The 26,639-nt window shown below is 45.8% G+C and overlaps 1 protein-coding gene across 1 annotated transcript in view; it reads left to right on the top strand.

The window, feature by feature from the left end:
• Window positions 1-24,559, top strand: part of NIT2 (nitrilase family member 2) — a 28,036-nt gene extending 3,477 nt beyond the window's left edge. The window contains exons 2-10 of the mRNA XM_055126657.1: window positions 2,183-2,301; window positions 3,769-3,889; window positions 5,426-5,514; window positions 12,098-12,191; window positions 12,937-13,011; window positions 14,581-14,659; window positions 17,400-17,498; window positions 21,854-21,909; window positions 22,820-24,559. Of these exons, the coding sequence (XP_054982632.1) occupies window positions 2,183-2,301; window positions 3,769-3,889; window positions 5,426-5,514; window positions 12,098-12,191; window positions 12,937-13,011; window positions 14,581-14,659; window positions 17,400-17,498; window positions 21,854-21,909; window positions 22,820-22,911 (824 nt within the window). The 3' untranslated portion in view covers window positions 22,912-24,559. The remainder of the gene's footprint in view (window positions 1-2,182; window positions 2,302-3,768; window positions 3,890-5,425; window positions 5,515-12,097; window positions 12,192-12,936; window positions 13,012-14,580; window positions 14,660-17,399; window positions 17,499-21,853; window positions 21,910-22,819) is intronic.
• The last annotated feature ends 2,080 nt before the right edge of the window (window positions 24,560-26,639 follow it).

Genomic DNA, 26,639 nt, shown 5'->3' with positions numbered 1-26,639 from the left:
TCAGGACTATAATGAGCTCTTCTCACTTATTTGAGGGGGGAGGAGGGTATCTTTTGGGGTTACACCTGGCGATGCTCAGGGCTTACTCCTGACTTTGTTCTCAGGAATTACTCCTGCAGTGCTTGGGGACCTTATGGTATATGGGATGCCTGGGATGGAACCTGGGTCAGCTGTGTGCAAGCGCTACCCATTGTACTATCCCTCCTGCCCTGTTCTCACTGTGTTTAGACACGTGGAAGAATAAGGTGTCTGAGTGCTCCTGCTTTTCAGCTTCACTTGAGTCAAGCCTTTCATCAGAAGCTGGGATTTGCCGTTGCTGTCATTGGGACATTTGTCCCGTGATAAGAGGCTCCCAAGGAGAGCACTTTGACGGGAGTGTGTTCAGACACCAGTGGACATGGTGTGGAGAAGCTGCGGTGAGCTGTGTTCTTAGGCCTGATGTTTTGCAGAGTTTTGTCGGGTGTGGCCTGTTTGGGATCCTTCAAAATGGCCTTTTCTTTAGACCATGAACAGAAACTCAGGTTCATACCAATAACAGAAATAGGGAATTTGTTTATTTGGTTTTGACCTTTTGGACCAAACCCTGCTGTGCTCAGGGCTTATTCCTGGCTCTGCTCAGAGATCACTCCTGGCAGTGCTCGGGGGACCTTACACGGCATTTGGGCTTGAACCCCAGTTGGCTGCAAACAAAGCAAGTACCTTAACTCGCCATACTGTCTCTCCAGCCCCTTAAGTGGAAAATTATCTTGGAGAGGGCTTTTTGGGTCACACCTGACAATGCTCAGGAGTTACTCTCTGTCTCTGTACTTAGGAATTACTCCTGGTGGTGCTTGGGGGACCATATGGGATGACAGGAATTGAGCCCTGGATGGCTACTTGCAAGGCAGATTCCCTCCCCACTGTACTATCGCTCCAGCCCCTAAATTGAAATTTTTATGTAAAGAATTATAGAGCGTGATTTCTGTAAGAGCTTGAGGAAAACTCTTTAAAGTCGAGTAAAACCAAAGGCGGTGTGAGCTGGAAGTGTCCCATACCCCACCCAGGACTGAGGACGGGTCTTGTTGGCAGACTGTGTCATTCGTGAGACCCAGTCCTTAGAAATGGGGAGCTCCTTGTTTCGAATAGATGCAGATGCTCTTCCTTGTTCGGTGCCTCTCACGGGCCCTTCTGTGTTTGGTCATTGTGCAGAGCCTCCCAGGGGCCCTGGCTTCCCCCCCTCCAGCTGGGAGTGGGAAAGTTGAGACCTGCATCTCCCATTGCCATGGGCGTGCCGCCCCAGCTCACCACCAAGAGAAACTTTGCCTTCCATGCTGGAACTTTCTCAATAATGGGATGAGAGCTAGGCAAGATGCCCAGGATCAAACAGGAAGGGATCATATCATGTTTAGATAGAATCTTCATGTGCCAAGCCATGTTCTCATTTAAAAAAAAATTTTTTTTAATTTTAATGAATCATCATGAGATACAGTTACAGACTTACAGATCTTCATGATGACATCTCAATTGAGCAATGTTCGAGTACCCATCCTTCCACCAGTGCCCATTCTCCACTCACCAATGTTCCCAGTGCCCCTCCCGCCACCCCCCCACCCCTTCCCACCCCCTGCCTCTGTGGCAGACAAATTCCCTCTTTCTCACTCTTTCCTTTTGGGTGTTGTGGTTTTGCACCATGTTCTCATTCGTAAGTGAGAAGCTGGCCCTGCCGACTCCACTTCAGATTCCCGGGCCTGCCACAGGGCTTCACTGAGGGACAGTAGTGTAAAGCACCGTCTTTCAACCTCAGTATTACTGACTTCTGGAGAGGGATAATTTTGTGTTGTCAGTGGCTGTCCTGTTTATCAGCGTCCCTTGGCTTCTACCCTCTAGATGCCAGTTGCATTCCACCAGTCGTGACAAGGAGAACTGTCGTCAGGCTGGTGAAGTGAACGGGGGCACTGTGGTGATGAATGGTTACCGAGTTGGAACGATATATGCACAAAAAGTATAATTAACAATATTTCGAGTCACGGTACCTCAATAAAAACAGTCAAGAGAAATGTCTTCAGACCTTCCCAGATGTTCTGAGGGACAAAATTGCCCGTGACTCAGAATCAAACAGGCAGCAAGTAACAAAGGGCGTGGGGGTAGGGAGTAATCGTAGCTCTGTCAGATTCATCCACCAGATCTTCTTTTATCTTTGCAGCTTTCCGCTTGGCCCTCATCCAGCTTCAGGTTTCTTCCATAAAATCAAATAACCTTATTCGTGCCTGTGACCTCATCCGGGAGGCAGCAGCTCAGGGGGCCAAGATCATCTCTTTGCCGGTGAGTACGGCGACCACTGCCGCTGTCGGACCTGCTGGCCTAGCCGAGCAGAGTGCCCCAGACCTGTTGTCCTTCGGGGTCCCGGAAACCAGCAAAGGGTCTAGCAACGCCCAGGGTTATTCCCTGTTTGCATGAAAAGTGACACTAGCGTGGGTCTTTGCAATAAATGTGCCCGGAGACCTGGTTCCAGATCATCAACTTGAGAATCCTCTGTCCTGTTCAGAATCTTTGTTGATTGAGGGACTTTATAGGACAGGTCAGATGCACTTTAGCCCCAAACCTCCAACATTGCTGGGGGGAAGGGGGATGTGTGTGTGGGGGGGGAATTAAGTGACTGAAAATTTGTTAGGGACATGTAGGGAAGCTTTGATGTTTTAAAGGTGGTAGGACTGTCCCTTTCCTTGGAGATTCATTTTAGAACAGAACCAGCTGAAGGCTGCTCTCCATTTCTTTCTCAGCAAGTAGAGGGTACCCCCGAGAAGGGTTGTGGACGTGTCAGGAGTCAGAGTCCAGAGGTCCTGAGTTGAAGGCACCAGAATCCTGCATCCCACGTCTGCCATATTTACTGTACCAAATGTTCTCAAAGTTTCCTTCTTTGGATCCTCTGAAGCGCTTAGATTATTCCTAAACTCTCTCTACTCACTTGGTTCAAAGTCGGACCACAAATGTGCTGACAGTTGCATCAAAATAACCTGCATCAAAATAACCTCTGGGGGTGACACTGGGCCTTAGTAATTTCCAGTGTGTTCAGGTGATTTCAGTGTGAGCACTTTGAGAACCGTAGGCCTGTGCAGACTGGTGGCCTGTGGGTTGGGTTTCCCAGCGCTGGCGATATCAACTGAGTGTGCTTGGTGCACAGGGAACTTCAGTGAATGCGTGTGTGTGTGAAGTAGCAGGGCAGTTCAGTAGTTATTTGTTCCATGATAAGTCACAGCTGTAAGGAAAAAAACCCGCCCTGGTTTGTGGAGATTTTACAGAATTGGAATAGCAGTGCCGGGATGGAGCTTAGAAAGTTAGTTGACAGCTCAGGAAGTAGCTTAATTTCTGTGGCTTTCAGAGCTTTTTTCATGCACAGGCCTTTTGGCGGGTTACTTATATTCATAATATCATTTGAGGGGTATGGATTCATTCTAAGAGCCTGAGTCCTTTAAGTAAACCCAGCTGTGATAGAGCCTGGGCGGGCAAAATTTGAGCTCATTCTCCTTGCAGACGCAAGACTGAAACAAGTCTAGCACTCAGCCAGGGAAACAGGATGTGCCTGGGCCAGCTGCTGCGTCCTACCTTGTGGCCACAGTGTCCTGATCTGTGTGGTGATGTTAGTATTTTTCTGAATCAGCTCTGCTTTACCCCTTTGAGGGCAAATTAGAAGCAGCAGCTGTCTTTCGTAGCAAAATTTAAATGGACATTTTGGTGTGGTTTGTTGTTGTTTGTTTGTTTTCACCTTTTTTCTTGCCACCATTATTCTAGGAATGCTTTAATTCTCCATACGGCACAAACTATTTTGCTGAATATGCAGAAAAAATTCCTGGTGAATCGACACGGAAGCTTTCAGAAGTAGCAAAGGAATGTGGCATATATCTCATAGGAGGTAACTTCCTACCCTCAAGGTATAGTGGCTGAAATATTAAAAAATATCCAATAAGTTCTGTTGTCACATTTCAGTTTTCCAAACAATTTAATCATTAGAAAGACTAAAGTAGATGGTAGGGTGTTACTTCCTGCTCAGTACTCTGGGGTGGGGCTTGGGGCTCCTTGTGGTTCCCAGGGCTCCTGCCTGCCAAAGACATAGTGAATATTGTACAACGGGGGCTGGAGGGATACTACATGCACTTGCCTTGCAGGCAGCTGGCCCAGATTCCATCCCTGCCATCCCATATGGTCCCCTGAGCACTGTCAAGAGTCATTCATGAGTACAGAATCAGGAGTAGCCTCTGAGCATTGTTGGCTATGACCCGAAACCCAAAAACAAATAGACAAATAAAAAATTACACAACCCATATCAAGTGATAATAGGATTTTTCCCTGGAGAAGAGGTGAAAGTACAGTGGGAAGAAAAACCACATCTGAACTTTTCAGTATACTAATACAGGGTTACAGGGTTTTTTTTTTTTGTCATAAAGTAACAACATACATTAAGATAACTTTAAGTGGTTTTGAAATATAGTTTAGAATTTTCCATTTGCTTAAATTAAAAAAAAAGTACAGTAAAGTTGGTTCCATAAATACAACAAGCAAAATTACCTCTGTATTATGCTAAATACTCTAGAGGTAGAAAAGAAGGCAGAACAAGAAGAGATCCGTTCAGTGATTCAAAGAGCTGTAGCTTATATTCCCATCTTTCAGCCTTTTTTCTTTTTCTTTTTTGGGTCACACCTAGTGATGCACAGGGGTTACTCCTGGCTCTGCACTCAGGAATTGCCCCCGGGAGTGCTCAGGGGACCATATAGGATGCTGGGAATCGAACCCGGGTCAGCTGCGTGCAAAGCAAACACCCTACCCGCTGTGCTATCGCTTTAGCCCCTCAGCCTTTTTTTAAATACCATGCTTGTGTGGGACCTGTGTGTTTAAGTTTGAACAACAGTGAATTCCCATGGTGCCACAGTATTATAGAGAGAGTGCGGCTCAGTATTGGAACTGGATTAAGAACAAATTTGAGTATCCGGAGTGATATCACAGCCTGTAGGGCGTTTGCCTTGCCGCAACTGACCCAGGTTCAATCCTCAGCATCCCATATGGTACCCCAAGCACTGCCAGGAGCAACTCCTGAGTGCAGAGCCAGGAGTAACCCCTGAGCATCGCTGGGTGTGACCCCAAAATGCAAAAAAAAAAAAAAGGAACAAATCTGAAGCATGCTTATGACATCTTTCCTAATTACATTTTATCTATATTCTGAAGTTTACTCCTGTAAGATTATTTTCAGCGACAACAATGAAAAAAAAAAACCAAAAAAATGCTATCCACTATTAAGTCCCTTTTAGAAAATAGTATACTCTAAATAATAACAGTAACTATAATAAGCTTTATTGTTGGACTCAAATGAAAATCTGTTGAGTCTTTGTCAGAGTATAAAATGATGGTTTATTCAGAGCATCTTCTGTAACTGTGTATTTTCCCTCAATGAAAGGTTCCATTCCTGAAGAAGATGCTGGGAAATTATATAACACCTGTGCTGTGTTTGGACCAGATGGAACTTTACTGGTAAAGCACAGAAAGGTAAGTTGGGCAGGTCGTAATCTCGTTGCCTTTTAAGAATTTGCTGTGAGGTGCCAGCGTCCCTCACATGGTGCTCACATCAGGCATTTGACTGGTTGACACAGGCAGTGCTTCTTAACGGTTGACGTTTTAAATTTAGCTTGTTGGTGTTCGTAAAGAAAAACCTTGTAAAGACTAAATTTGTAGCGGTTTTTATTCTGGTTGTTTATTTGTTTTCTGGCTACACCTGGCAATGCTCAGGGGTTTCTCCTAGCTCTGCACTCAGGAATCTCTCCTGGTGGTGCTTGGGTGGGGGTGCAGGGGGGATCCCTACAGGATGCCAGGGGTTGAACCCTGGTCAACTGCATGCAAGGCAAGTGCCCTAGCTGCTGTACCATTGCTCTGGCCCTGCAGCTGTATTGGTTGGAAAGCACGTTGTGTGAGAGCTGATGACTGGGCGTTACTAACTACATACATTTTATGATTGTTCGGGTAAACTGGCCTATTACAAATCTCCCTTTCTTCTAGTAGTACTCATTGATTTGAAGTGTACTTTATCTCTGATAACTTTTTACAGTGGGGGCTGGAGTGATAGTGCAGTGGTAGGGCGCCTTGCACGTGGCCCACACGGGTTCGATTCCTCCGCTCCTCTCCGAGAGCCTGGCAAGCTCCCGGTGGCGTATTCAACATGCCAAAAACAGTAACAAGTCTCACAAAAAAAAAAAGGAGATGTTACTGGTGCCTGCTCGAGCAAATCGACAAGCAATGGGATGACAGTGATACAGTGATACTTTCTGCAGTGACTCGAGACTTCTTATGCTTAGTTATTTGTATGATGCATCTTTTTCTGGACTGGAGCAATAGCACAGCGGGTAGGGCATTTGCCTTGCACGTGACTGACCCAGATTCGACTCCTCCGTCCCTCTCGGAGAGCCTGGCAAGCTACCCGTGGTATATTCAATATGCCAAAAACAGTAACAAGTCTTACGATAGAGACGTTACTGGTGCCCGATCGAGCAAATCGATGAACACAACAGTGCTACATCTTTTTCCAATCCTTTGATTTCAACCTATATGTTCTTTATATTTTTAAAATGGTTCTCTTGTACACAGCATATATTTGGATCTTGCTTCTTTATTCAGTCTGACAATACTTAACCTTGTCTGGTGTGGTTTGTCCATGTATGTTAGGTACAGTTAATGATAAGGTTGAATTTAAGCATTTATATACGTCACTTTTGTTTTCTTCTTTTCTTTTTAGTAAATGAAATAGTTTTTAGAGTTTTATTTGTTTTTACTTTTAGAGTTTTCTTTTGTTTTTGTTTCACAGTCACACCTGGAAGAGCTCAGAACTTACTTCTGGTCTGTGCACGGGGTCACTCCTGTAAGGGTTGGGGGATCATATGAGGTGCCGGGGATTGAACCTGGGTTAGCTGCATGCAAGACACACACCCTGCCCACTGTACTATCTCCCTGGCCTGCTTTCTGTAGTTTTCTCCAAGAAATATTTTCCCTGTGGTTTATAGCATACACCCTTAACCATGTCACGGTCTTAGAGCTGACATAGTGTACTCCAGGCAGGGTTAGCTGCATGCAAGGCAAGCGCCTTAATCCTATACTATTTCTCCAGCCCTTCAGTCATTTTCTGAATCATACTTAATGTATCTTCTTAAAAATTGTAATTTACATCTATTTTTCATGCATGTGATAGTTCACGTAAAATGTAGAGCTTTAATACCCCAAGTCCTAATAATCATAAAATTTAAAGAATTCAGAAGTTTGGGAGCTATAAGTCAGCAGTAAATTTCTCAAAAGAAAATTGATGTGATAGTTTCTTTCGTTAGCTTGCTTGTTGAGGGGCTGGAGAGAGCATAGTGGGTAGTGGGCTTGCCTAGTATGCAGCCTGCCCAGGTTCAGTCTTCGGCATCCCATGTGGTCTCCAGAAGTGAACCCTGAGCCCAGAGCCAGGAGAGACCTCTGAGCATGGCCACGTGTGACTCAAAAACAAGAGCCCCCCCCCCCCAATCATCGGCTTGATTGTTGAAAAGGTTCTGCTAATCTTCTTTTTTTATGTATGGGTTCTCTATCAACTCCCCGTTTCCTTTGATTATGAGGGCTCCTGCAAGTTGTAAATCTTTTGGCCAAAGCACTGGAAACTGGTGATGTTAATGAAATCCTGTGCCACTGGCAAGGTCCCACAAGTCCTCTTCAGCAGCATAAATGACTCTTCCCCCAGTCGAGACCACAAGTCGTGAGAAAAACCAGAACCTGCTTTTTCTCAGGGCCCGACCAATGCCAACTGACAGTTCTCCAGCGTCCCATTCTGATTTACATAGCACAGCAGGTAGGGCGTTCCCCTTGCACGAGGCCGGCCTGTGTTCGATTCCTCCACCCCTATCGGTCAGCCTGGCAAGCTACCGAAGAGTATTGAGCCCGCACAGCAGAGCCTGGCAAGCTTCCTGTGGTATATTCTGTATGCCAAAAACAGTAGCAAGTCTCACAATGGAGACCTTACTGGTGCCCGCTCGGGCAAATCAATGAACAACGGGATGACAGTAACAGTAACAGGTCCCTGTAAAACCCTCTAGCTCACTTCTTATTTTTTTTTTATTTTTATTTTTTAAGTCCCGCTGTTTGTTACCTAACTTTTCTTTTTCCCCCTTGCCCCGCGCCACCGAGTTCACGCCTGTTTAGTAATCGCCACGCTGCCTGACAAGGGAAAAAAAAACCGAAAAGGATGGTTATTTCCCATCATCAGCAGGCGTGGGGCTCTGGCTTAGTTGATAGACTAGTAGAGTGTCTGCAAGCAGTTTCTGGAACCAAAGGTCTTGCGCTGGTATCGGCTCCGGCTCGAGATTCCACCAGCGTCCCACTGTTCCATGTACATAATTTTCCCCTTATATCCCATTCCCACGCCACCAGGTCTGTTTGCTTAATGGACATCACACTATGTTTGACACCACGCCGCGTTTCTTCCCGAGAAAGAAGGGTATTTCTTCTCAGCCGGCGTGGGGATATAGCTTAGTTCAGTCTAGAGAGATGGCTACCACTTTGATTGCCTTCAATATTTCAGCAACAGACTTACTATTCTTGTTAGGATCTCCCACAAAAGTCCGACCCATTAAAAAGGAACCATTACATATTGCTGATGCTAAGATGACATTAGGTTTTGGGTTTGTGTATAAAGTCCAGGGAAAGTACAACCAGAAATAACATCACTACAAACTTTTACCCTTATATGGTGCTCATAAGATGGAGAAACCTAGAGAGAGGCTCGGTGTCTCCATTTTGCGCTCAGGAAAACTGCGGCCCCTGCGCTGTGCTCAGAAGGAGTTGAGAGAGAGAGAGGTTAAAAGAATTGGGGGATGCCCGGTTCCCACTGTTTCAGCGCCGTGGGGTCTCTGGTCCCATGCCGGAATTAGTTCAGTGGGCAGCTTGGAGTCCAAGGGCGCTTCCTTGGGCTCTTCCATCGTGCTCGCTCCGCAGCAGGATCCAAAAGCTCACTTCTTATTTTTATTTTAGTGTGTGCTGGGAATTGAAACCAGGTTCTCATATTTGCAAGGCGTCTACTCCATCACTGAGATATGCCCCCTGCCACTAAAGCGTGTGTCGTTAAGGAGATATTTCCTGTAGCAGTTCTTTCTTACATTCTCTAGAGCATTTCAGGGATGCAGCTACAGTTGGTAGCTTTTTTTTTTTTGTTAGCTTTTTTGTGGCATTTGCAAAGACAAACTTATGTGACAGCAGCTGGATCAGGATCTAAAATCCTGCTGGTCTCTGCCTTATTTCTCCTTACCTTTGTTGTATTTATGGTGATCCCAAGTCACACACTTGGTTGTGGTCCTCCCTGGGAATTGCATTTTATGATGTGGGATACTTAGGGAAGGGGCTGATTGAATTTTGCTCCCCACATCTGTCAGACAGGCCTTTTGCCACCGAGCCACATCCCTGAGCTCTTTGCTCCCATGTTTTTTCATTTCAAAGTCATCATACAGATTGCTTTCTGCATAATTTTAATCCACAGAACATGAGGTTTTTTTTTTTTTTTCTGTTTTCAGGGCTACACCCTTTTTTTTGCGGGGGCGGGGAGGTGGGTGTGACACCCGGCAATACACAGGGGTTACTGCTGGCTCTGCACTAAGGAATCACTTCTGGTGGTGCTTGGGGGACCATATGGGATGCTGGGAATCGTACCCAGGTTGGCCGAGTGCAAGGCAAACGCCCTACCTGCTGTGCTATTGCTCCAGCCCCTTTTTTGCTTATTCTTGAAGGATGTTTTGTTGGAATGGAATCATGTGTTGACAGTTTTTTTTTTTCTAAAGTTCGAGACATTTTTCAGTTGTTTTTTTTTCTATTATTTCTTTTTCTCAAGAGATGGTAATTTGTTTTTGTTTTAATTTTTTTGGAGCCACACCCAGTTTAATTTTTTTTCAGGGCTTACTCCTGGCTCTCTTCAGGAATCACTCCTGGTCGGGCTTTGGACACCTTCTGTGGTGCCAGGGATTGAACTCAGGTTGGCTGCATGCAAAGCAGGCACCCTGCTCTGTACTATTGCTCTCGCCCAAAGTCCATGAGAATTTGCATGCAATTTGTTTCTCTCTGCTGGTTTCATGATTTCCATAATCTTTAGTTACCAATATTTTGGCTCTTGTGTGCCTAGATATTCTTTTCTTTTTTGGTTCTGCTTGGTACTTCTTGAGTCTCTGTCAAGTCTTTGATTGTAATTGGAAAATGTAGGGTCATTTTCTTTTTTTTTTTTTTTTTGCTTTTTGGGTCACACCCAGCGATGCTCAGGGGTTACTCCTGGCTTTGCACTCAAGAATTACTCCTGGCAGTGCTTGGGGGACCATATGGGATGCCGGGGATTGAACCCGGGTCGGCCGCGTGCAAGGCAAACGCCCTACCCACTGTGCTGTCGCTCCGGCCCCTCTTTGTTCAGTATTTTTCTGTTCTGTTCTCACCTTTATTTGGAGGTGCTTTGGGGGCACAATGGCTACCAGGGACTGTCTGGTAGTTTTATATTGTGTACTCGAAACTTGTGTATAGCAACTCAAGTTTCTCATCAAAATCAAGCCCTCTAATAACTTTTCTGCTGATGTTCTTTGGTGTTTCAAGGTACTTGTTTATATTCACTGTATCACTGTTATCCCGTTGCTCCTTGATTTACTCGAGTGGGCACCAGTAATGTCTGTATTCCTTCCAGCCCTGAGATTCTTAGCAGCCTCTCCTTAGTCATCTTTCTCAGTGATTGGAGGCTCTGTCAGGGTCAGGGGAATGAGACCTATCGTTACTGTTTTTGGCATATTGAATACTACACACACACACACACACACACACCCTTGTTGCCTACTGTCTGAACTCCATCAAATATGGTGTGGTAACTATGGAAAATGGGTAAGAAGTGTCCTATAATGTGTCTGGCAAGCGGCCTGGAGCGTGGCGGCAGTTCTTTGTGTTTCAAGGTACTCGTTTACATTATCTGTGAATAATAGTAGTTTCTTTCCTCCCAGTCATTACACCTTTTTAAAGTTATTATTTTATTTATTTATTTATTTTGCTTTGTGGCTTTGGTTAGGACCTCAGGTACAATATGGGATGGCATTTGTGGATGTTACTCTTTTCTTGATCTTACGGGGAAGAATTTCAGTATTTCCCCGTGAATTATATTGTTTATTTAGAAGTTTTTGGTTGACAATCTTAGAATAAAGAAGCTCCCTTCCTAGAAGAATTTTATTTTGTTTTTAAAGTATGAGTAGATGCTTTATCATATGCTCATTGTGCACCAGCAAGTAAGACACTTGCCTTGCACGTAGCAAAATCAGATTCCATCCCTGGCATCCTGTATGGTTGCCCAAGCACCGCCAGAAGTGATCCTTGAGTGCAGAGCTAGGAGTCAGCCCTAGTATGGCCCAAAAAACAAAAAAATAATAGGATGATAAGTAATTTTTTTTTTTTTTAATCACTGTGTCACTGTTGCCCCATTGCTCATCCATTTGCTCAAGCAGGCGCCAATAGCATCTCCATTCCTCTCTGTCAGGGTCATTCAGGGTCAGGGGAATGAGGCCCATTATTGTCACTGTTTTTTGCATATCAAGTACTCCACGGGTAGCTTGCCAGGCTCTGTCATGCGAGATTCTGCGAGATTCTGTGTTGCTCTCTTTCAGGAGCTATTTTTAAATATATTTCTTTTTTTTTTTTTTTCAAGATTTTAACTTTTTAATCATCACTTCCCTTCTCTCCTTCCAATGTGTCAGTTTGATTTTGGTTCTGAGAAGTCTTCACTTAGCATTTGACATGGAATATATTGAATAAAAGCCACTAATATCTTCATTACTTCCCATAAGGAACCTGGTCATTGACTTGCACAAAAAATAGAAAAGAAGGGTGATAAAACATACTGCATTACTTTTCCAGGATCCTTTGTTATAGATTCACTTGAATTCAGTGTTGGTCAGATTGTATGGTGGGTTGTGGGTAGACTGGGGAACTGCTCATACAGTCGATGGTAGGTATCATATCTGCCCATGAAAAGTACCTGTAATTAAATGTCATGAACCCCTCCTGGAAAAAAAAAAGATAACCAAATCAATTATTTGTAATGCAGATCCATCTGTTTGACATTGATGTTCCTGGGAAAATTACATTTCAAGAATCTAAAACATTGAGTCCTGGTGACAGTTTCTCCACATTTGATACTCGTACGTACCTGATAAGTTTGCTTTGTTTAGCAGGCCCAGGAGAAGAGGATGTTTTTTTTTTGTTGTTGTTGTTGTTGTTGTTTTTCTCTTCATTCTCTGAAAGACCAGAAGTGAGTCAGTCAGAGTGGTCCAAGCTCTGGGAAGGGGCAGGCTGCATAGAGAACTCAGGATTTGGCCTGGTTTTGCTTTTCTGTGTGGTCATGGCCTCTCATTAGTATGACAGCTTCCAGAGCTTATCTTCGAGCTTGTAATGGCACACCTCCTTCTTAGAAAATAAGCATTTAGTTAGCATCAGTTTCTCCCCTCTACTGATGTAAGCGATACCGTGACGAGATGAGGTTCAAGCTGTAAAGCTCTTATGAATGTCTCTGTTCATGAACCCTGCAGTAATGGTTTGTGTGTGTGTGTGTTTGTGTGTGTGTGTGATCATTAAGGGTTTTGTGATCATTAAGTCATTGTGTGTGTGTGTGTTTGTGTGATCATTAAGGGTTTTGTGATCATTAAGTCAGGGAAGCGTGTGTGTGTGTGTGTGTGTGTGTGTGTGTGTGTGTGTGTGTGAGATCAGTAAGGGTTTTGTGATCATTAAGTCAGGGAAGCGTGTGTGTGTGTGTGTGTGTGTGTGTGTGTGTGTGTGTGTGAGATAAGTAAGGGTTTTGTGATCATTAAGTCAGGGAAGCTCGACCCTGCCCAGCCCTGTGCTGCAGGAGATTGACTTTTTATTTGTGTGTTTTTTGTTTGGAAACAGCTTACTGCAGAGTGGGTCTGGGCATCTGCTATGATCTCCGCTTTGCAGAACTTGCACAGATCTATGCACAAAGAGGTAAGGCAGCATGGCAGCCAGATTGTGAAAATACTTACAGGTTTGGTTTGGGGCTACTCAATACAGGATATTAAAAACTGGAACAGAAGTCTTGATCTGGCCTCTTCCAGCTGTCTCCTCAAGCTGCTGTTGCCTGTGGACCAGAAGGTTGTTTGAGGGGTTGTGGTTTTAACACATCATGAAGTTAACGTGGGAATTTTGCGTTTAAATATCTGTTTTATCTGTCAACCCCTTCCTGGTACTTCGGTAAGAGTCACTTGGCATTCCATAGCAATGAAGACAGCCTAGTCGGTGACATTTGGGTCCAGAGAAGTATCCTGTCCTAGATAAGTTCTGCCAGTTTAAGGGGATGAGTGCTCATTTGTGGAATATAAAGTAACAGAATGCGAGACTTACACCCAGAAATGGTAGAGATGTGTCCCAGGAGGATTGCTCCATGGCTTGGAAACTGGCTTCACATGCTGGGGGAAAAGGCAATTCAGATGGAGAAGGGAACACCAAGTAAAAGGTTCTAGGAGGGCCTGCTCGGGATGGGAGATGCGGGCTGAAAGTAGACTATAGACCGAACATGATGGTCACTCAGTACCTATATTGTAAATCACAGCACCCAAAAAGAGAGAGAGAGAGCAAAAGGGAATGCCCTGCCACAGAGGCCGGGTGAAGGGGTGGGGATGGTGGGAGGGATGCTGGGACCATTGGTGGTGGAGAATGGGCACTGGTGGAGGGATGGGTACTCAATCATTGTATGACTAAAATGTAAGCATGAAAGTCTGTAACTGTACCTCACGGTGATTCATTAAAAAATTTTTTTAAAAAGGGGGAGGATGAGTGCTGGGTCCAACTCTTTCCTTTGACCCTGTAAGAGAATCATTTCTGAGAGCATCATGGATCACAGTTTTCTCAGAAATGGTATGAGAGTAGAAATGATGAGAATTAAGGAGAGAGCACTTTTAAAAGTTGTGCTAGGCAAGTATTAGCATCCCAAGGAGGCTTGCAAAGCTCCCTCTGATTCTGATGTGACTTGATTTGACTTTCAAAGTGCAGTGAATCAAATGCGTCAACTGACCACTCTACAAAAGGTGCCTGTGCACGGCCCTGGGTTAACTGTTTTCATTGACCCATCAGTAGGCGTTGGAGCACCCACTCTGCCCACATTCAGCAGAAAAACATTATAAAACACAGTCCTTGGCCGTGTAGAGCTGAGCCAGTGGCACTAGGAGAAATCTGACACTTTTCTGCTGTTTGAAAAATGAAGTCAGATACTGTGGTTTGGGGCATCAGTGAACTCGTGTGTGTGTTGTGTGTGTGTGTGTGTGTGTGTGTGTGTGTGTGTGTGTGTGTTTTCTACATGGGCACCAGTGAGCACTGTGCATGTGTGTATGTGTGTGTACGTGTGTGTGTGTGGGGGGGGTGGATGTGTGTGTGGTGTGTTCCGCATGTGACTCAAATGGAATGCTCACTGATTTGACTAGCTTCTTTTTCCTGTTTGGAAAAGCTTTACTTTGGGAGAGAGGATGGCTGTTGTTGGTTCTTTGCCTCCATGTGCTCTTCTGGCCTTTTCTCCCCCAGATTGCCAGCTGTTGGTCTATCCTGGAGCCTTTAATTTGACCACGGGACCGGCCCACTGGGAGCTGCTCCAGAGAGGCCGGTAAGGAAGCTTCCCCAAGCATGCGCCCCAGCATGTCATTGTTTCTTCTCTTAAGTTTCCACTTGGAAAGAAGTACCAGTCTGTCAGGCATGGAATGGTGCCCCACTGCCATGGTATCAAGAAGAGTTAGAAAAAGGAATCACCCAGCTACGTTACAGAGATTGGGGTGCTTGTCTTACCCCATGGACTGGAGCAATAGCACAGCGGGTCGGGCGTTTGCCTTGCACGTGACCAATCCGGGTTCGATTCCTCTGTCCCTCTTGGAGAACCCAGCAGGCTACTGAGAGTATCCCGCCCACACGGTAGAGCCTGGCAAGCTTACCCGTGGCGTATTCAATATGCCAAAAATAGTAACAAGTCTCACAATGGAGACATTACTGGTGCTTGAGCAAATCGATGAACAAGGGACGACAGTGCTACATCCTACCCCATTCTCCATCCCATCTGGGGCGACTATGCCAGGTGCACATTATAAGCTCTGTTCTAACCCTGCATGTTGCAGGCATTGGGATAAAGGAATCTTGAGTATGTTGTAGCCCATTCACGGCTTCTTTTGCCCCTTCCTAGGTACCTAGGTAATACTCTCTTCTTTCCATCTGGAAAGGCGCTCAATTATGTTTACTTCTGGAGATGATAATTCCTTCCTTCCTTCCTTCCTTCCTTCCTTCCTTCCTTCCTTCCTTCCTTCCTTCCTTCCTTCCTTCCTTCCTTCCTTCCTTCCTTCCTTCCTTCCTTCCTTCCTTCCCTCCCTCCCTCCCTTCCTTCCTTCCCTCCTTTCCTTTCCTTTCCTTTCCTTTCCTTTCCTTTCCTTTCCTTTCCTTTCCTTTCCTTTCCTTTCCTTTCCTTTCCTTTCCTTTCCTTTCCTTTCCTTTCCCTTCCCTCCCCTCCCCTCCCCTCCCCTCCCCTCCCCTCCCCTCCCCTCCCCTCCCCTCCCCTCCCCTCCCCTCCCCTCCCTTTTTTTCTCTTTTCTTTTCTTTTCTTTTCTTTTCTTTTCTTTTCTTTTCTTTTCTTTTCTTTTCTTTTCTTTTCTTTTCTTTTCTTTTCTCCTTTTCTTTTCTTTTCTTTTCCTTCTTTGGACTACAACAGCAGTGCTCAGAGATTACTCTTGGCTCTGCACTCAGGAATTACTCTTGGTGGTGTTTGGGGGGCCATATAGGATTTGAACTCCTGTCAGCCATGTGCAAGACAAATGCTTTAACCTGCTGGACTATTGCTGTGACCTGATGATAATTTTTATTGAAGGGAAACTCGAGATGTTTGACAGGTTTCAGAGTAGAAGATGGGACACAGTGTTTGATGACATAAATCTTTATAAGTGCAGTCTCGTTTCGGAGGTTCACTGGAAATGGTTAGCTTCTCTTTTTGGGAAGGCAGGGGTATACCTGGCGGTCTTCAGGGCTTCCTACTGGCTCTGCACCCAGTTGATCATCTTTGGCAGGGCTCAGGGGACCATATGTGGTGTCGGGGATTGGACCAGGGTTGGCTGCATGCAAGGGAAGTGCCCTGGCTGCTGCACTCTCTCTCCAGCCCTCAGTGCAGTCTTGCTGAGAGCAAGAAGTTGGGGAGTAACAGGAATGCCTGGCAAGGGTCTTCAGATGGAGAAGCACAGAGGGTCCCAAGTGCAGTGGCCTGGGCTGCCTGGGCCAGGAAAGTGGGCTGGGTCTTCCATCGGATTTGAGGTGATGAGGCCGCCAGTGTAGCCAGGAAAGTGCATGTCGGCACACGGGCATGTTCCTGCAGCAGGGCCAGCCTGTCCTGCTCCTGGCATTCTGCAGCAGATCCATCTTCACGTGGGCTGCCCTGTGCATTGCAGGATGTTTTGCTGCATCCCTGGTTTCTGTAGTATCGGTCATGTCTCCATAGGAATGATAGAAGATTCTGGATCCTGGCAGAGCCCTTCTTTTGGAAAAGTTGCCTCCAGACTGAGAACTCATTTATGCAGTGCTAGACTTCATTTTTTTTGCGGGGTGTAGTCTTTCAAGTGGTCTCCAAATGCTCAGGGCCTCCTTCCTGCTCTGGCTCAGGAGTGACTCATGAAAGCATCCAGGGCACCAATTGCAGGACCAGAGATCAAACCAGGGTTAGTTGTGTACAGGGGTAGCACTGAACCCCTGTACTGGCTCTTCTGCTCCCAAGAGAAGGTCCCATGACTTTTGAAAGTTTCTATGTATTTGTTTGTTTTATTTATTTTTATTTGTTTTGGTACCACCTCTGAGCAGTGCTCAGAAGTCATTCTCGGCTCTGCACTCAAAAATTACTCCTGGCAGGAATGGGCACTGGTGGAGGGATGGGTTCTCGATCATTGTATGACAGAAAAGCAAGCATGAAAATTTGTAAGTCTGTAACTATACCTCACGGTGATTCACTAATAAAAAATTTTTTAAAAAAATTGCTCCTGGCAGGCTGGGAGCCTGGGACCCTGGAGATCAAACCTGGGTCAGCTGCATGCAAGGCAAGCGCCCCCCCACACACACCGTACCAACTCCCCAGCCCCGGGAAAGTGTTTTTGCATCTGAGCCGGGATGTTCTGCCCTTTTTAAAAGAAGAGGCGCTTGGCCCAGAGAGATGGTTCAAGGAGCTGAGCACATACACTGGGGGGACCAGCACCCCAAGTTCTGAACAGGGCCCTTCGAACAAAAACTAAATAAATAAGAGTGAAATAAGAGAAAAATCTGTGTACTCAGGAAAGAAAAATCCTGTTAAGCAGTAACCTGTGGTCATGTACGGTTTCCCTTTCCAGGGCTGTTGATAACCAGGTGTACGTGGCCACGGCCTCCCCCGCCCGGGACGACAGAGCCTCCTACGTTGCCTGGGGACACAGCACCGTGGTGTCTCCTTGGTAAGTTGGTGATGTCGGATGTACTCAGGAAACTCTCAGGAGAAATGGCTCTTGTCTCACCATCTCCCCCCGCACTTGTCCTCGCAAGCCTACCGAGTCTCCGTAGTTCTCTGTGAGAAAAGCTTCTGTTGATTTGGGGCCTCACCTAGCAGTGCTCAGGGCTTGGCTTACCTCCTGACTCTGAGTCCTGCCCAAGCTTGGGGGACCATACGGGGTGCTAGATATTGAACTGTGGTCTACTGCAAGCAAGGTAAGTCCCCGTCTCGCTGTACTGTCTCTCCAGTCCCGAGAAAAGCTTTTGTTTAAAGCCTCAAGAGAAAGAATTCATCCTGGGGCCAGGGAAATAGATGTGCAGGGACCCCTCCACCCGCTCCCAATTCTGAGCACAGCCTCTGACCTCCTTTTCACAGCCCCCCCCCGCCCCCAACACCACTGGATGTAGCCCTTGTGGCTACCAATCAGGAAACGCATCCGGACTCCTGAGCATCGCTGGGAGACCCCACCCCGAAAAATACACAGAAAAAGAAACTGTCCTGTTCTGCTTACTTGGTCCTAGCAGTACTCTGATTCCCAAGTGAATCTTACTGTGCAGCTTGAGTCCCACAGAGCAAGTAAGGCAACAGGGATGGATGGTGTGCTTTTAAGGGCAGGAGCTCCCAGACTCCTGGCTCTGGTTAAAATATAAGTGACTGAAAGTGTGACCACGTGGTAGAACTCATGCCTCAAACATACAGGACCCTGAGTTCAGTTCCGAGCACCAGGAAAAATAATTACAATTACATAGTATTGAGGCTGGAGAGGTAAGCTGTCAGGCGCGTAACTCACACACAGCTGACCTGAGTTCAATTCCCAGCACCACACATGGTCAGTTCCCTAAGCACACAGCCAAGAGTAAAATCCTGAGCATAGCCGGGTGTGGCTCCCAAAGCCAAATAAAACAACAAGCTGGAAAAAAATTAGGCTTGGTCACTGATCCTAGGATAGGAATAAGTTACAGGGTGAAGATTTTGCTTCCTACATAATGATTAGAGGAGGGAGGCAGATTAGTACATCATTCAGATTAGGCAATTGGGAAAATACGAATTTAATTCTCTGTCAGAGGAAAAAAATATTAGAGTGAAACCAGCATGGATGTCTACCCAGGCACACACGCTGTCATACATTAACAGTCTGTCCACTTAACACCCAACCTTCACAATGTGATTTCAGTTTGAACTCTTCGGGCCTTAACCTATTTTAAGCCCAATTCGCCAGTGGTGAGATTGAAATTCTCAGGGTCAGTTGACTAGAACTGGTATTTGATCCAAGGTATTTAACTTCAGAACTCAGATTTATCTCCTACGGCACACACGGAGAGATGTGTAGGTCCACAGCCTCAGGACAGATAGGCTGGTAACAAGGCGTAGAGGGGGTCAGTGCCACCACCAGGTTCCTGAAGGTTCAACTTCTCTCCTGGGACAGACTCCGGAGCACCTGCCCAGTGGAGGGTTCCAGTGAGCACTCTGTCCGAGGGGGTGTGGCGGGACCAGAAACGGGCCTGGAAACACTGACCTGAAGGGTTAAGTTGGCTTGAAACTAGGCATAGACTCGGTGGCGCGTCCTCTTCAGATGGCGACGATGGGCTCCTGGCCTGTCCTGACGCCCTGCTCCCTCCCTTTCTCAGGATTCTGCTATTGCCCACGCCGCCGCCCAACACAGAACAGTTGAATAAGCTTTGGCTTTACTCCTCCTGTTTAGAATTTCATGTAACGGAGTTCTCGAGCTCCAGCTGGAGTTAATCAAGAAAGGCCTTTAAATGCTCGGATAAAGGGGGGAGGCATGTTAAAGACTAGGACAGCTGAGGTCTAAGAGGTTACGTGAAGGGCTGAAGTGAATGCTTTGCGTGTATGTGGTATCTCTGGGAGGTGTTCTTTGTTTGTGTTCTTTTTTGGGGGATACGGGATTTGGGCATACCCAGTGGTGCTCGGGGCTTATTCCTGGGCCCATGCTCAGACTTGAAGGAACCATGTGTGGTGCTGAGGATGGAATCAGGGTCTGCTGATTGCATGGCAAGTGCCCTGTTCCATTCTCTCTCTCTCTGGTCCCATCACCTGGGAGCTCTGATTTTAAACCCTGGCACCCTGTGTTCCCCTGTGCTGTAAATAACCCCTGAACATTAGTGGTGTGGCTCCAAAACAAAGCCAAGAGCATAGGAAAATGTTCAGTTAAGTGGCACAAGTGACGGTGTCTGTAGCTCATTAATGCCAAAGCATTTATGTCTGCCCAAACAGGAAATGGAGCCAGTTATTTCAGGTCTTTTGCCATTTTAGTTTTTTTTTTTTTCATATTTGTTCTGTGCCTTGGAGAGTCTTATTTAACTCGATGTGTTTTTAAGCCCTCTTTTGGGCCACGAGATTCAGCACTGGATCAGCCTTTCTGCAGATTCATGAGTTGCTGGGTACATGCTTCGCATGTAGGAGGCCTGAATTCAGTGTCTGCACTGATAGGACTTGATGTGACCCCAGAATAAAAAAGAAAACCCAGACTTAAAGCTCATTACACAACCTGTGGCCGCCACTGTCCTTCTTAGGACATAGAGTTTCTTTACTGTTCGCCATATATATATATAAATATTTATATATAAATATATATATGTATATTTTTAGCTTTTTGAGCCATGCCTCCCCCCCCCCTTTTTTTTTTTGGCCTTTTGAGTCATACCCAGCAGTCCTCGGAAGTTACTCCTAGCTTTGCACTCAAGAATTATTCCTGGCGATGCTCAGAGGAACCATAATGGATGCTGGGGATTTAACAAGGCTCAGACACATAAGGCTCTGGCCCCCCAACCCACTTTTCTTTTTTTTTTAATTTAAATTTTATTTTTATAAAGTTCTTTCCAGTAATTTGTTGTATTTAATATTTCCAGCACAATCCCACCACCATTACACCTTCCCAGAACCATATTTCAAATGTTTTCACCACCACCCCCTAGCCCTGCCCCTAAAGCAGGACCTAAATAGTTAATTTTGTACTGCTTGTTAGGAATAATCCACTAAAAATGATCCAAGAAAATTTCCTTAAAGTGTGTGAAGATTGTTGTATTTCATTCTGCAGTCATTAAGCCTTTGTATAAGAGATTACCAACATCTTGTTAAAGGTTGAGCCTTATGTCTTAGATAGATAGATTGATTGATTTTTTTTTTTCTGTCCCAAGATGGGTTATTTTTTTGTTTTGTTTTGTTTTCTTTGCTTTTTGGGTCACACCTGGTGATGCACAGGGATTACTCCTGGCTTGTGCACTCAGGAATCATTCCTGATTCGGGGACCATATGGGATACTGGGAATCGAACCCGGGTTGGCCGCGTGCAAGGCAAATGCCCTACCCTCTGTGCTATCGCTCCACCCCCCCCCCCCCCCGAGATGGGTTTCCTTCTACTTTACCCCCATCAGATGTGGTGTGCTACTCTCGGTACATCGGTCCAATCCACTTTTGCCCTCTCTCTGAAGATTTTAGTGGTTTTTTTTTTTTAAGAATTAGTATCCCTCTCAATAAAACTATTTAACTTCAGGGAAAAACAATAAACAAAACCTGAAGTCCATTAGCTGTAGTACATAGGATTTCAGGCGCAAACTGAGTGTCTGAGCCCTGTCCCCTCCTCAGGGCCAGTGACAGTTCTGGGGTGGACAGGAGGCAGAAGCCCTGAGGGGTGGCCTGGCGCTTCCATTCTCAGAGAAGCACGCCAAGGAATAACTGCCATTTCTTGGCAGTTGGCAGTTGACAAAGCAGAGTCCGGATTTTTCTCACTAATCCTTCCTTCCACTGGAGGCATGAGGAAATGGAGAGTCCATATTGCCGTATAATGGGCCACATGGCCTTATAGGTAGGACGGGAACTTCATTCCTCTACTTTGTTTCCAGTCTCGCATTCCTTCCCTGTTGCCCATAAGACGGAGAGGAACAGTGAGGGGCGGAGTGATAACACAGTGAGTAGGGCACTTGCCTTGTATGCAGCTGACACGAGTTGGATCCATGGCACCGTGTAGTCCTCTGAACCCCACAAGAGCGGTCCCTGAGCACAGAGTGAGGGGCACAGAACCCTGGGCACTGCCAGGTCTGGTCCTAAAACAATAATAAAAAAGAACAGGTCTTCAGTCTCAGCAGACATTTTTGTTTTGTTTTGTTTTATAAAGTTGTTCATGATGATATGTTACATTCACTATTCCGGCACCAGTCCCACCACTGTTATTCCAGTTCTCCCAACCACCCCTCAGACCTGCCTCTCTAGCAGGCCCTGTATAATTTATTTGTATATTGCTTGTTATGAATAATTCCCAGACATGTTTGAATTCACTTACTCTCCTCGACTCTTTCCTCAGGGGAGAGGTCCTTGCGAAGGCCGGTACGGAAGAGACAGTCGTGTACTCAGACATAGGTAAGGTTTCCTGGGAATAGTGCACACGCCTTGTTCTGAGAACAGGATCTATAGCTTTGGCGTCCCCGACACCGGGAGGGCTTCCTTTGTCACCTCCACCCCTCTTCGATTTGGTTCTTTGGCCAAGTCTTAGAGGCTTCAGCACAGTTTGAGTTTTCTGGGTTTGGTTCAAGACACCAGGTCATCTGTGCTCTTTCCCTCCTTTCAGTCCTGGGGATTGTGGTATATGTGGTTGTATATTGAATGTGAAGGTGGCGAAAATTCTTAATCATTAGGGGCCAGAGCAATAACGCATTTACCTTGCACACTGCCAACCGGGGTTCGATCCCCAGTGGTCCCCTGAGCACTGCCAGTAGTAATTCCTGGGTGCAGAGCCAGGAGTAAACCCTGAGAATTGCCAGGCATGACTAAAAAGCCAGAAGAAAGAAAAAACAATGTGTTTGCAATTAAGTGTACGATTTGTTATCGATAGGATCATTTTGTTGTCTGTTTTGTATACCTGTATACCCAGGTTCACATAAAAGTTTCTTGGTGAAAGGGTAATGAGTGGGAGTTTAAGAAGCCCTGTTCTAGGAGCTAGAGAGGTAATACAGCGGGTAGGGCACTTGCCTTACATGTGGCTGACCCTGGTTCAATCCTCAGTACCCCATCTGCTCCCTTGAGCACCACCAGGGTGATCCCAGGAGTAAGTCCTGAGCACCACCAGGTGTGGCCCCCAAATGCTAGCAACCGAAAGACAAACAGAAATGAACCAAGAGGAAGGAGGCTGTGCTCCAGACGGGCTTGTCTTGCTGAGTTTCACACTCAGATCCAATGGTTTTGCTATTGTTTGGGGAAGTAAGTAAATGTGGGTTAGTGACGCATTCTTCAGTTGTGTCTTCGTAATAGTGTACTTTTCTGTTTTTTGCAGACCTGAAGAAGTTGGCTGAAATACGCCAGCAAATCCCCATTTATAACCAGAAGCGCTCAGACCTCTATGCAGTGGAGGCGAAAAAGCCCTAAGGTCTATGCCTCTACCGTATCGTTAAATTGGGAGCTGATTCCAGTGTGTCACTACTTCCTGCTGAGTTTTTTAATGAAAATGTTTTGGTTTTTGTATTAAATTGTGGCCTTTCCCCTTCTTGAGCGCTCCGGGTTGACGTGAGGGGCGGTTGTCAGTCTCCAATGAACCGTATTGTCCCGTGGGAAAGGACGCGGGCTGGCAGCTGCAGGCCTGAGGGCAGCAGCGGGAGGGCAGGCTCTCGGTTGCTTCCGAGCACCTGACGGAAAGCACCAGCTCTCCGTCTCCTGCTGGGGCTTTACCTAACACAAATGTTTCTGTGCTGAACTTGACTCTGGGCTAGACTTGGGATCCATATGTAGAAAACTTGGTCCAGTGCAAGTCTCTCTTGAGCTGTGTCTTAGTGTGAGGGTTCGGGCCTGTGAGTAGCTCTGGGAAGTGAGGTAGTGGCTCGATGGGGAGACGGCAGTGCCACCGTCCCACTCAACTCTTGGGCTCTTCACATGAAGGAGCTCATTATTCAACTCCAGACCCCCCCATGACTTAGAGGAAATGAAGCCCCCACATCCCTAGCAAATAAGCAGTTCTGTGGTGGAATGGCAGTGGTGGCATTGGCCTAAGAAAATTGTGTCTCTGCAAGAGATTTCCTGAAAGTCTCATTTCCTGTATCAGTAAAGGCAAGTTTTTAGGGCCAGGTATGGTGCTTGACTTGCCTATGTTCAACCCAGGTTCAATCCCCAGTCACATGTGGTCCCCCTAAGCCCTCAAGGAGTAATCCCTGAGTGCAAATCTAGGAGTAAGCCCTGAGTACTGTCAGGTGTGGCCCAAAGGAGTCTAAATAAGTAAATTGTTGTTTTTAAAAGCAAGTTTTTAGCCTCTTGGTTCTCATACTTCTTTGCCGTTAAAACACAGAATTCCAGTGAGCTCTTGTTTATGTGTGTAACAGCTAGTAGTGGGCTGTTAGCCGTTAAACAGCCAGCTGTCTGAGACGAAGGACTACAGTTTCTGCAGTGGTGTTGGTCACTTTCTGTGATAAACACTTTGACCACGGCTAAAGTGATCTGAGCATGACACCTTTAAATGCAGATGGGAACAGAACAGAGTGCCCCAGTTGGCTCACCATTGTTGCATCTAGAGAGTTAATATTGGAAAATAAGACAGAACTTTAAAGCAAAGAATTTGTGAGTGCCCATTTCATTGGGTGTTTTGTGGTGGCATTGTATGTCATTAACCTTTGGAACCAGCAGTGGGTCCTAGAAAAATTAAAAGGCAAAGTGCTTCAAAATTAATTTGGTAAGATTTGACACATTCATATCAGTGCATCCCCTCAATAATGAACATGCCCCCAGCCCCCAAAACTTTATTTGTGCTTTCTTTTAATAATTCTCTAAGCACTTCCTTCATCCCAGGCAATCAGCTTTGTCACTATAGATTAGTTTTAATTTTCTAGAATTACCTAAAAAGGGAATCATACTGTCTGTATCCTTTCTGTCTCTTTCATGAATTAATATTAATCCATCTGTGTGTCAGTACTTCATTCCTATTTTATTTTTGAGTAGTATGTACATCCAATAATTTGTCCATGTACCTGTTGATGAACGTTTGAGTTGTTTCTAGTTGGGGCTATTGCAAATAAAATGACTAAAAGTATTTTATACAAGTTGTTCATTTTCTTTTTTTCTTTTTTTTTTTTTGCTTTTTGGGTCACACCCGGCGATGCACAGGGGTTACTCCTGGCTCTGCACTCAGGAATTACCCCTGGCGGTGCTCAGGGGACCATATGGGATGCTGGGATTCGAACCCGGGTCGGCCGCATGCAAGGCAAACGCCCTACCCACTGTGCTATCGCTCCAGCCCCCATTTTCTTTTTTTTATTAAACATGTTGGAGTAGGTTTATGATTCACTACCACTGTTTTGCAAGTAACATTGGCATGTAATATATTTACTTGGGTTTGGGGCCACACCCAGCTGTGCTCAGCGCTTACTCCTGGCTCTTCACTCACTGATTACTCCTCGCAGGCTTGGGGGGCTGTATGTGATGCCAATGATTGAACCCAAGTCAGCGGCATGCAAAACAAGCACCCTACCTGCTGCACCACCCCTCTTGTCTCATACCATGACTGCCTGTTTATGTGATTTTCACTCCTTGGCCCCTTTGCAAAATCCTGAGGACCCACTGGTGGAACCATATGATTCCTGATTGAGAAACACTCAGCTAAACCACAGTTACTTTTAAAAGTATCGGGCCAGAGCAGTAGTACAGCAGGTAAAGCATTTGCCTTGCATGCAGCTGACTTTGGCTCAATCCCTGGCATCCTAAATGGTCCCCCAAGCACCACCAGGAGTAATTTCTGAGTGCAGAGCCAGGGGTAACCCATGAGCATTGTCGGGTGTCACCCAAAAATCAAAAAATAAGTGAAAAGAAGAATAGAGGGAATAGAGAATGTCCAATGAAAACAAACCCTGGGACTCTGACAACAGAATTAGAACTGACCATGGGTTTGGGCGCTTTGATGATCCTGGTGGTATGGTAACTTTATGCCAAGAGTATAAGCGTTAACACTTATGTGATTTGAATTACCTTAATAATAGAAAATAAAAGTCAGTATACAGTAATCTGTTGCAGAGTGGAGAAATGGCTGTAAGGACTGGAATGTGTCTTTGCACGGGAAATGGCTGTTGGATCCCTACTACATTTCTGCATGGTCCTCCAAGCACCACTGGATAGGACACAAAAACCAAAAGCTGTCTCCATGATCTAGGAGGAAATAAAAGTGAAATTCCATATCTGAACTCATGCTTGGCATGCAGGAAGTCTGGGTTGTCTTATATCCCCAGCGTTGCATGGTGCCCCAAGCATAGAGCCAAGAGAAACCCTTAAGTACTCCCTGTATGGCCAAAATAAAAACTGGGCTGGAACAGCAGTACAGCAGGTAAGGATGCTTACCTTGCGTGCAGTTGACCAGGGCTCAATCTTCAGCACCCCTCGTCTCCAGAGCCCTACCAGGAGTGGTCCTTTGAGCACCACCATGTGTGGCCTCAAAACCAAAAATAAATCAAGAAGTTGCATCAAGGGCTGGAGCGATAGCACAACAGGTAGGGCGTTTGCCTTACACGTGGCCGACCTGGGTTCGATTCCCAGCATCCCATATGGTCCCCTGAGCACCGCCAGGAGTAATTCCTGAGTGCAGAGCCAGGAGTAACCCCTGTGCATTGCCAAATGCACCCAAAAAGAAAAAAAAAAATTGCATCAAACTGAAAAGGTTCCGCACAGCTAAGCAACAAAAGTAAAATGAAAAGACATGCTGTTCAGTGCAAGAATTCGCTGTAATCTAAGGTCCACGTTGCTGTGTGTGTGTGTGTGTTTGTGTGTACAAAATTAAAAAACAAAAACAACTCAGCCCTGGAACCCAGAGAGGTCAACAGGCTTAGTATGTGGCTTGTATGCCAGGGGCCTGGGATTGATCCTTGACATCACGTGGTCACGCACACCAGCATCACAGGGAGCAACCCCTGGTCCGAGATGGAAGTAGCCCCTGAGCACTGGTACGTGTGGCCCAAATTCCTCAAAAGAAAAAGGGAAAAGAGCTGAAAAAAAGAGGACATAGACAGCCAGAAGGTACATGAGAATATTCATAACCACAAGGAAACAAATGAGATCAATGAGATTATCCTCTTGCCACCAAAAAGACCAAAACATGAGGCCAGTGTGTGTGGGAAAAAGAAACT

This window comes from Sorex araneus, chromosome 2 (genome assembly GCF_027595985.1).
Source record: "Sorex araneus isolate mSorAra2 chromosome 2, mSorAra2.pri, whole genome shotgun sequence".
NCBI lineage: Eukaryota > Metazoa > Chordata > Mammalia > Eulipotyphla > Soricidae > Sorex > Sorex araneus.
The sequence above is the reverse complement of the archived record's forward strand: the minus strand, read 5'-3'. Positions and strand labels throughout refer to the sequence as shown.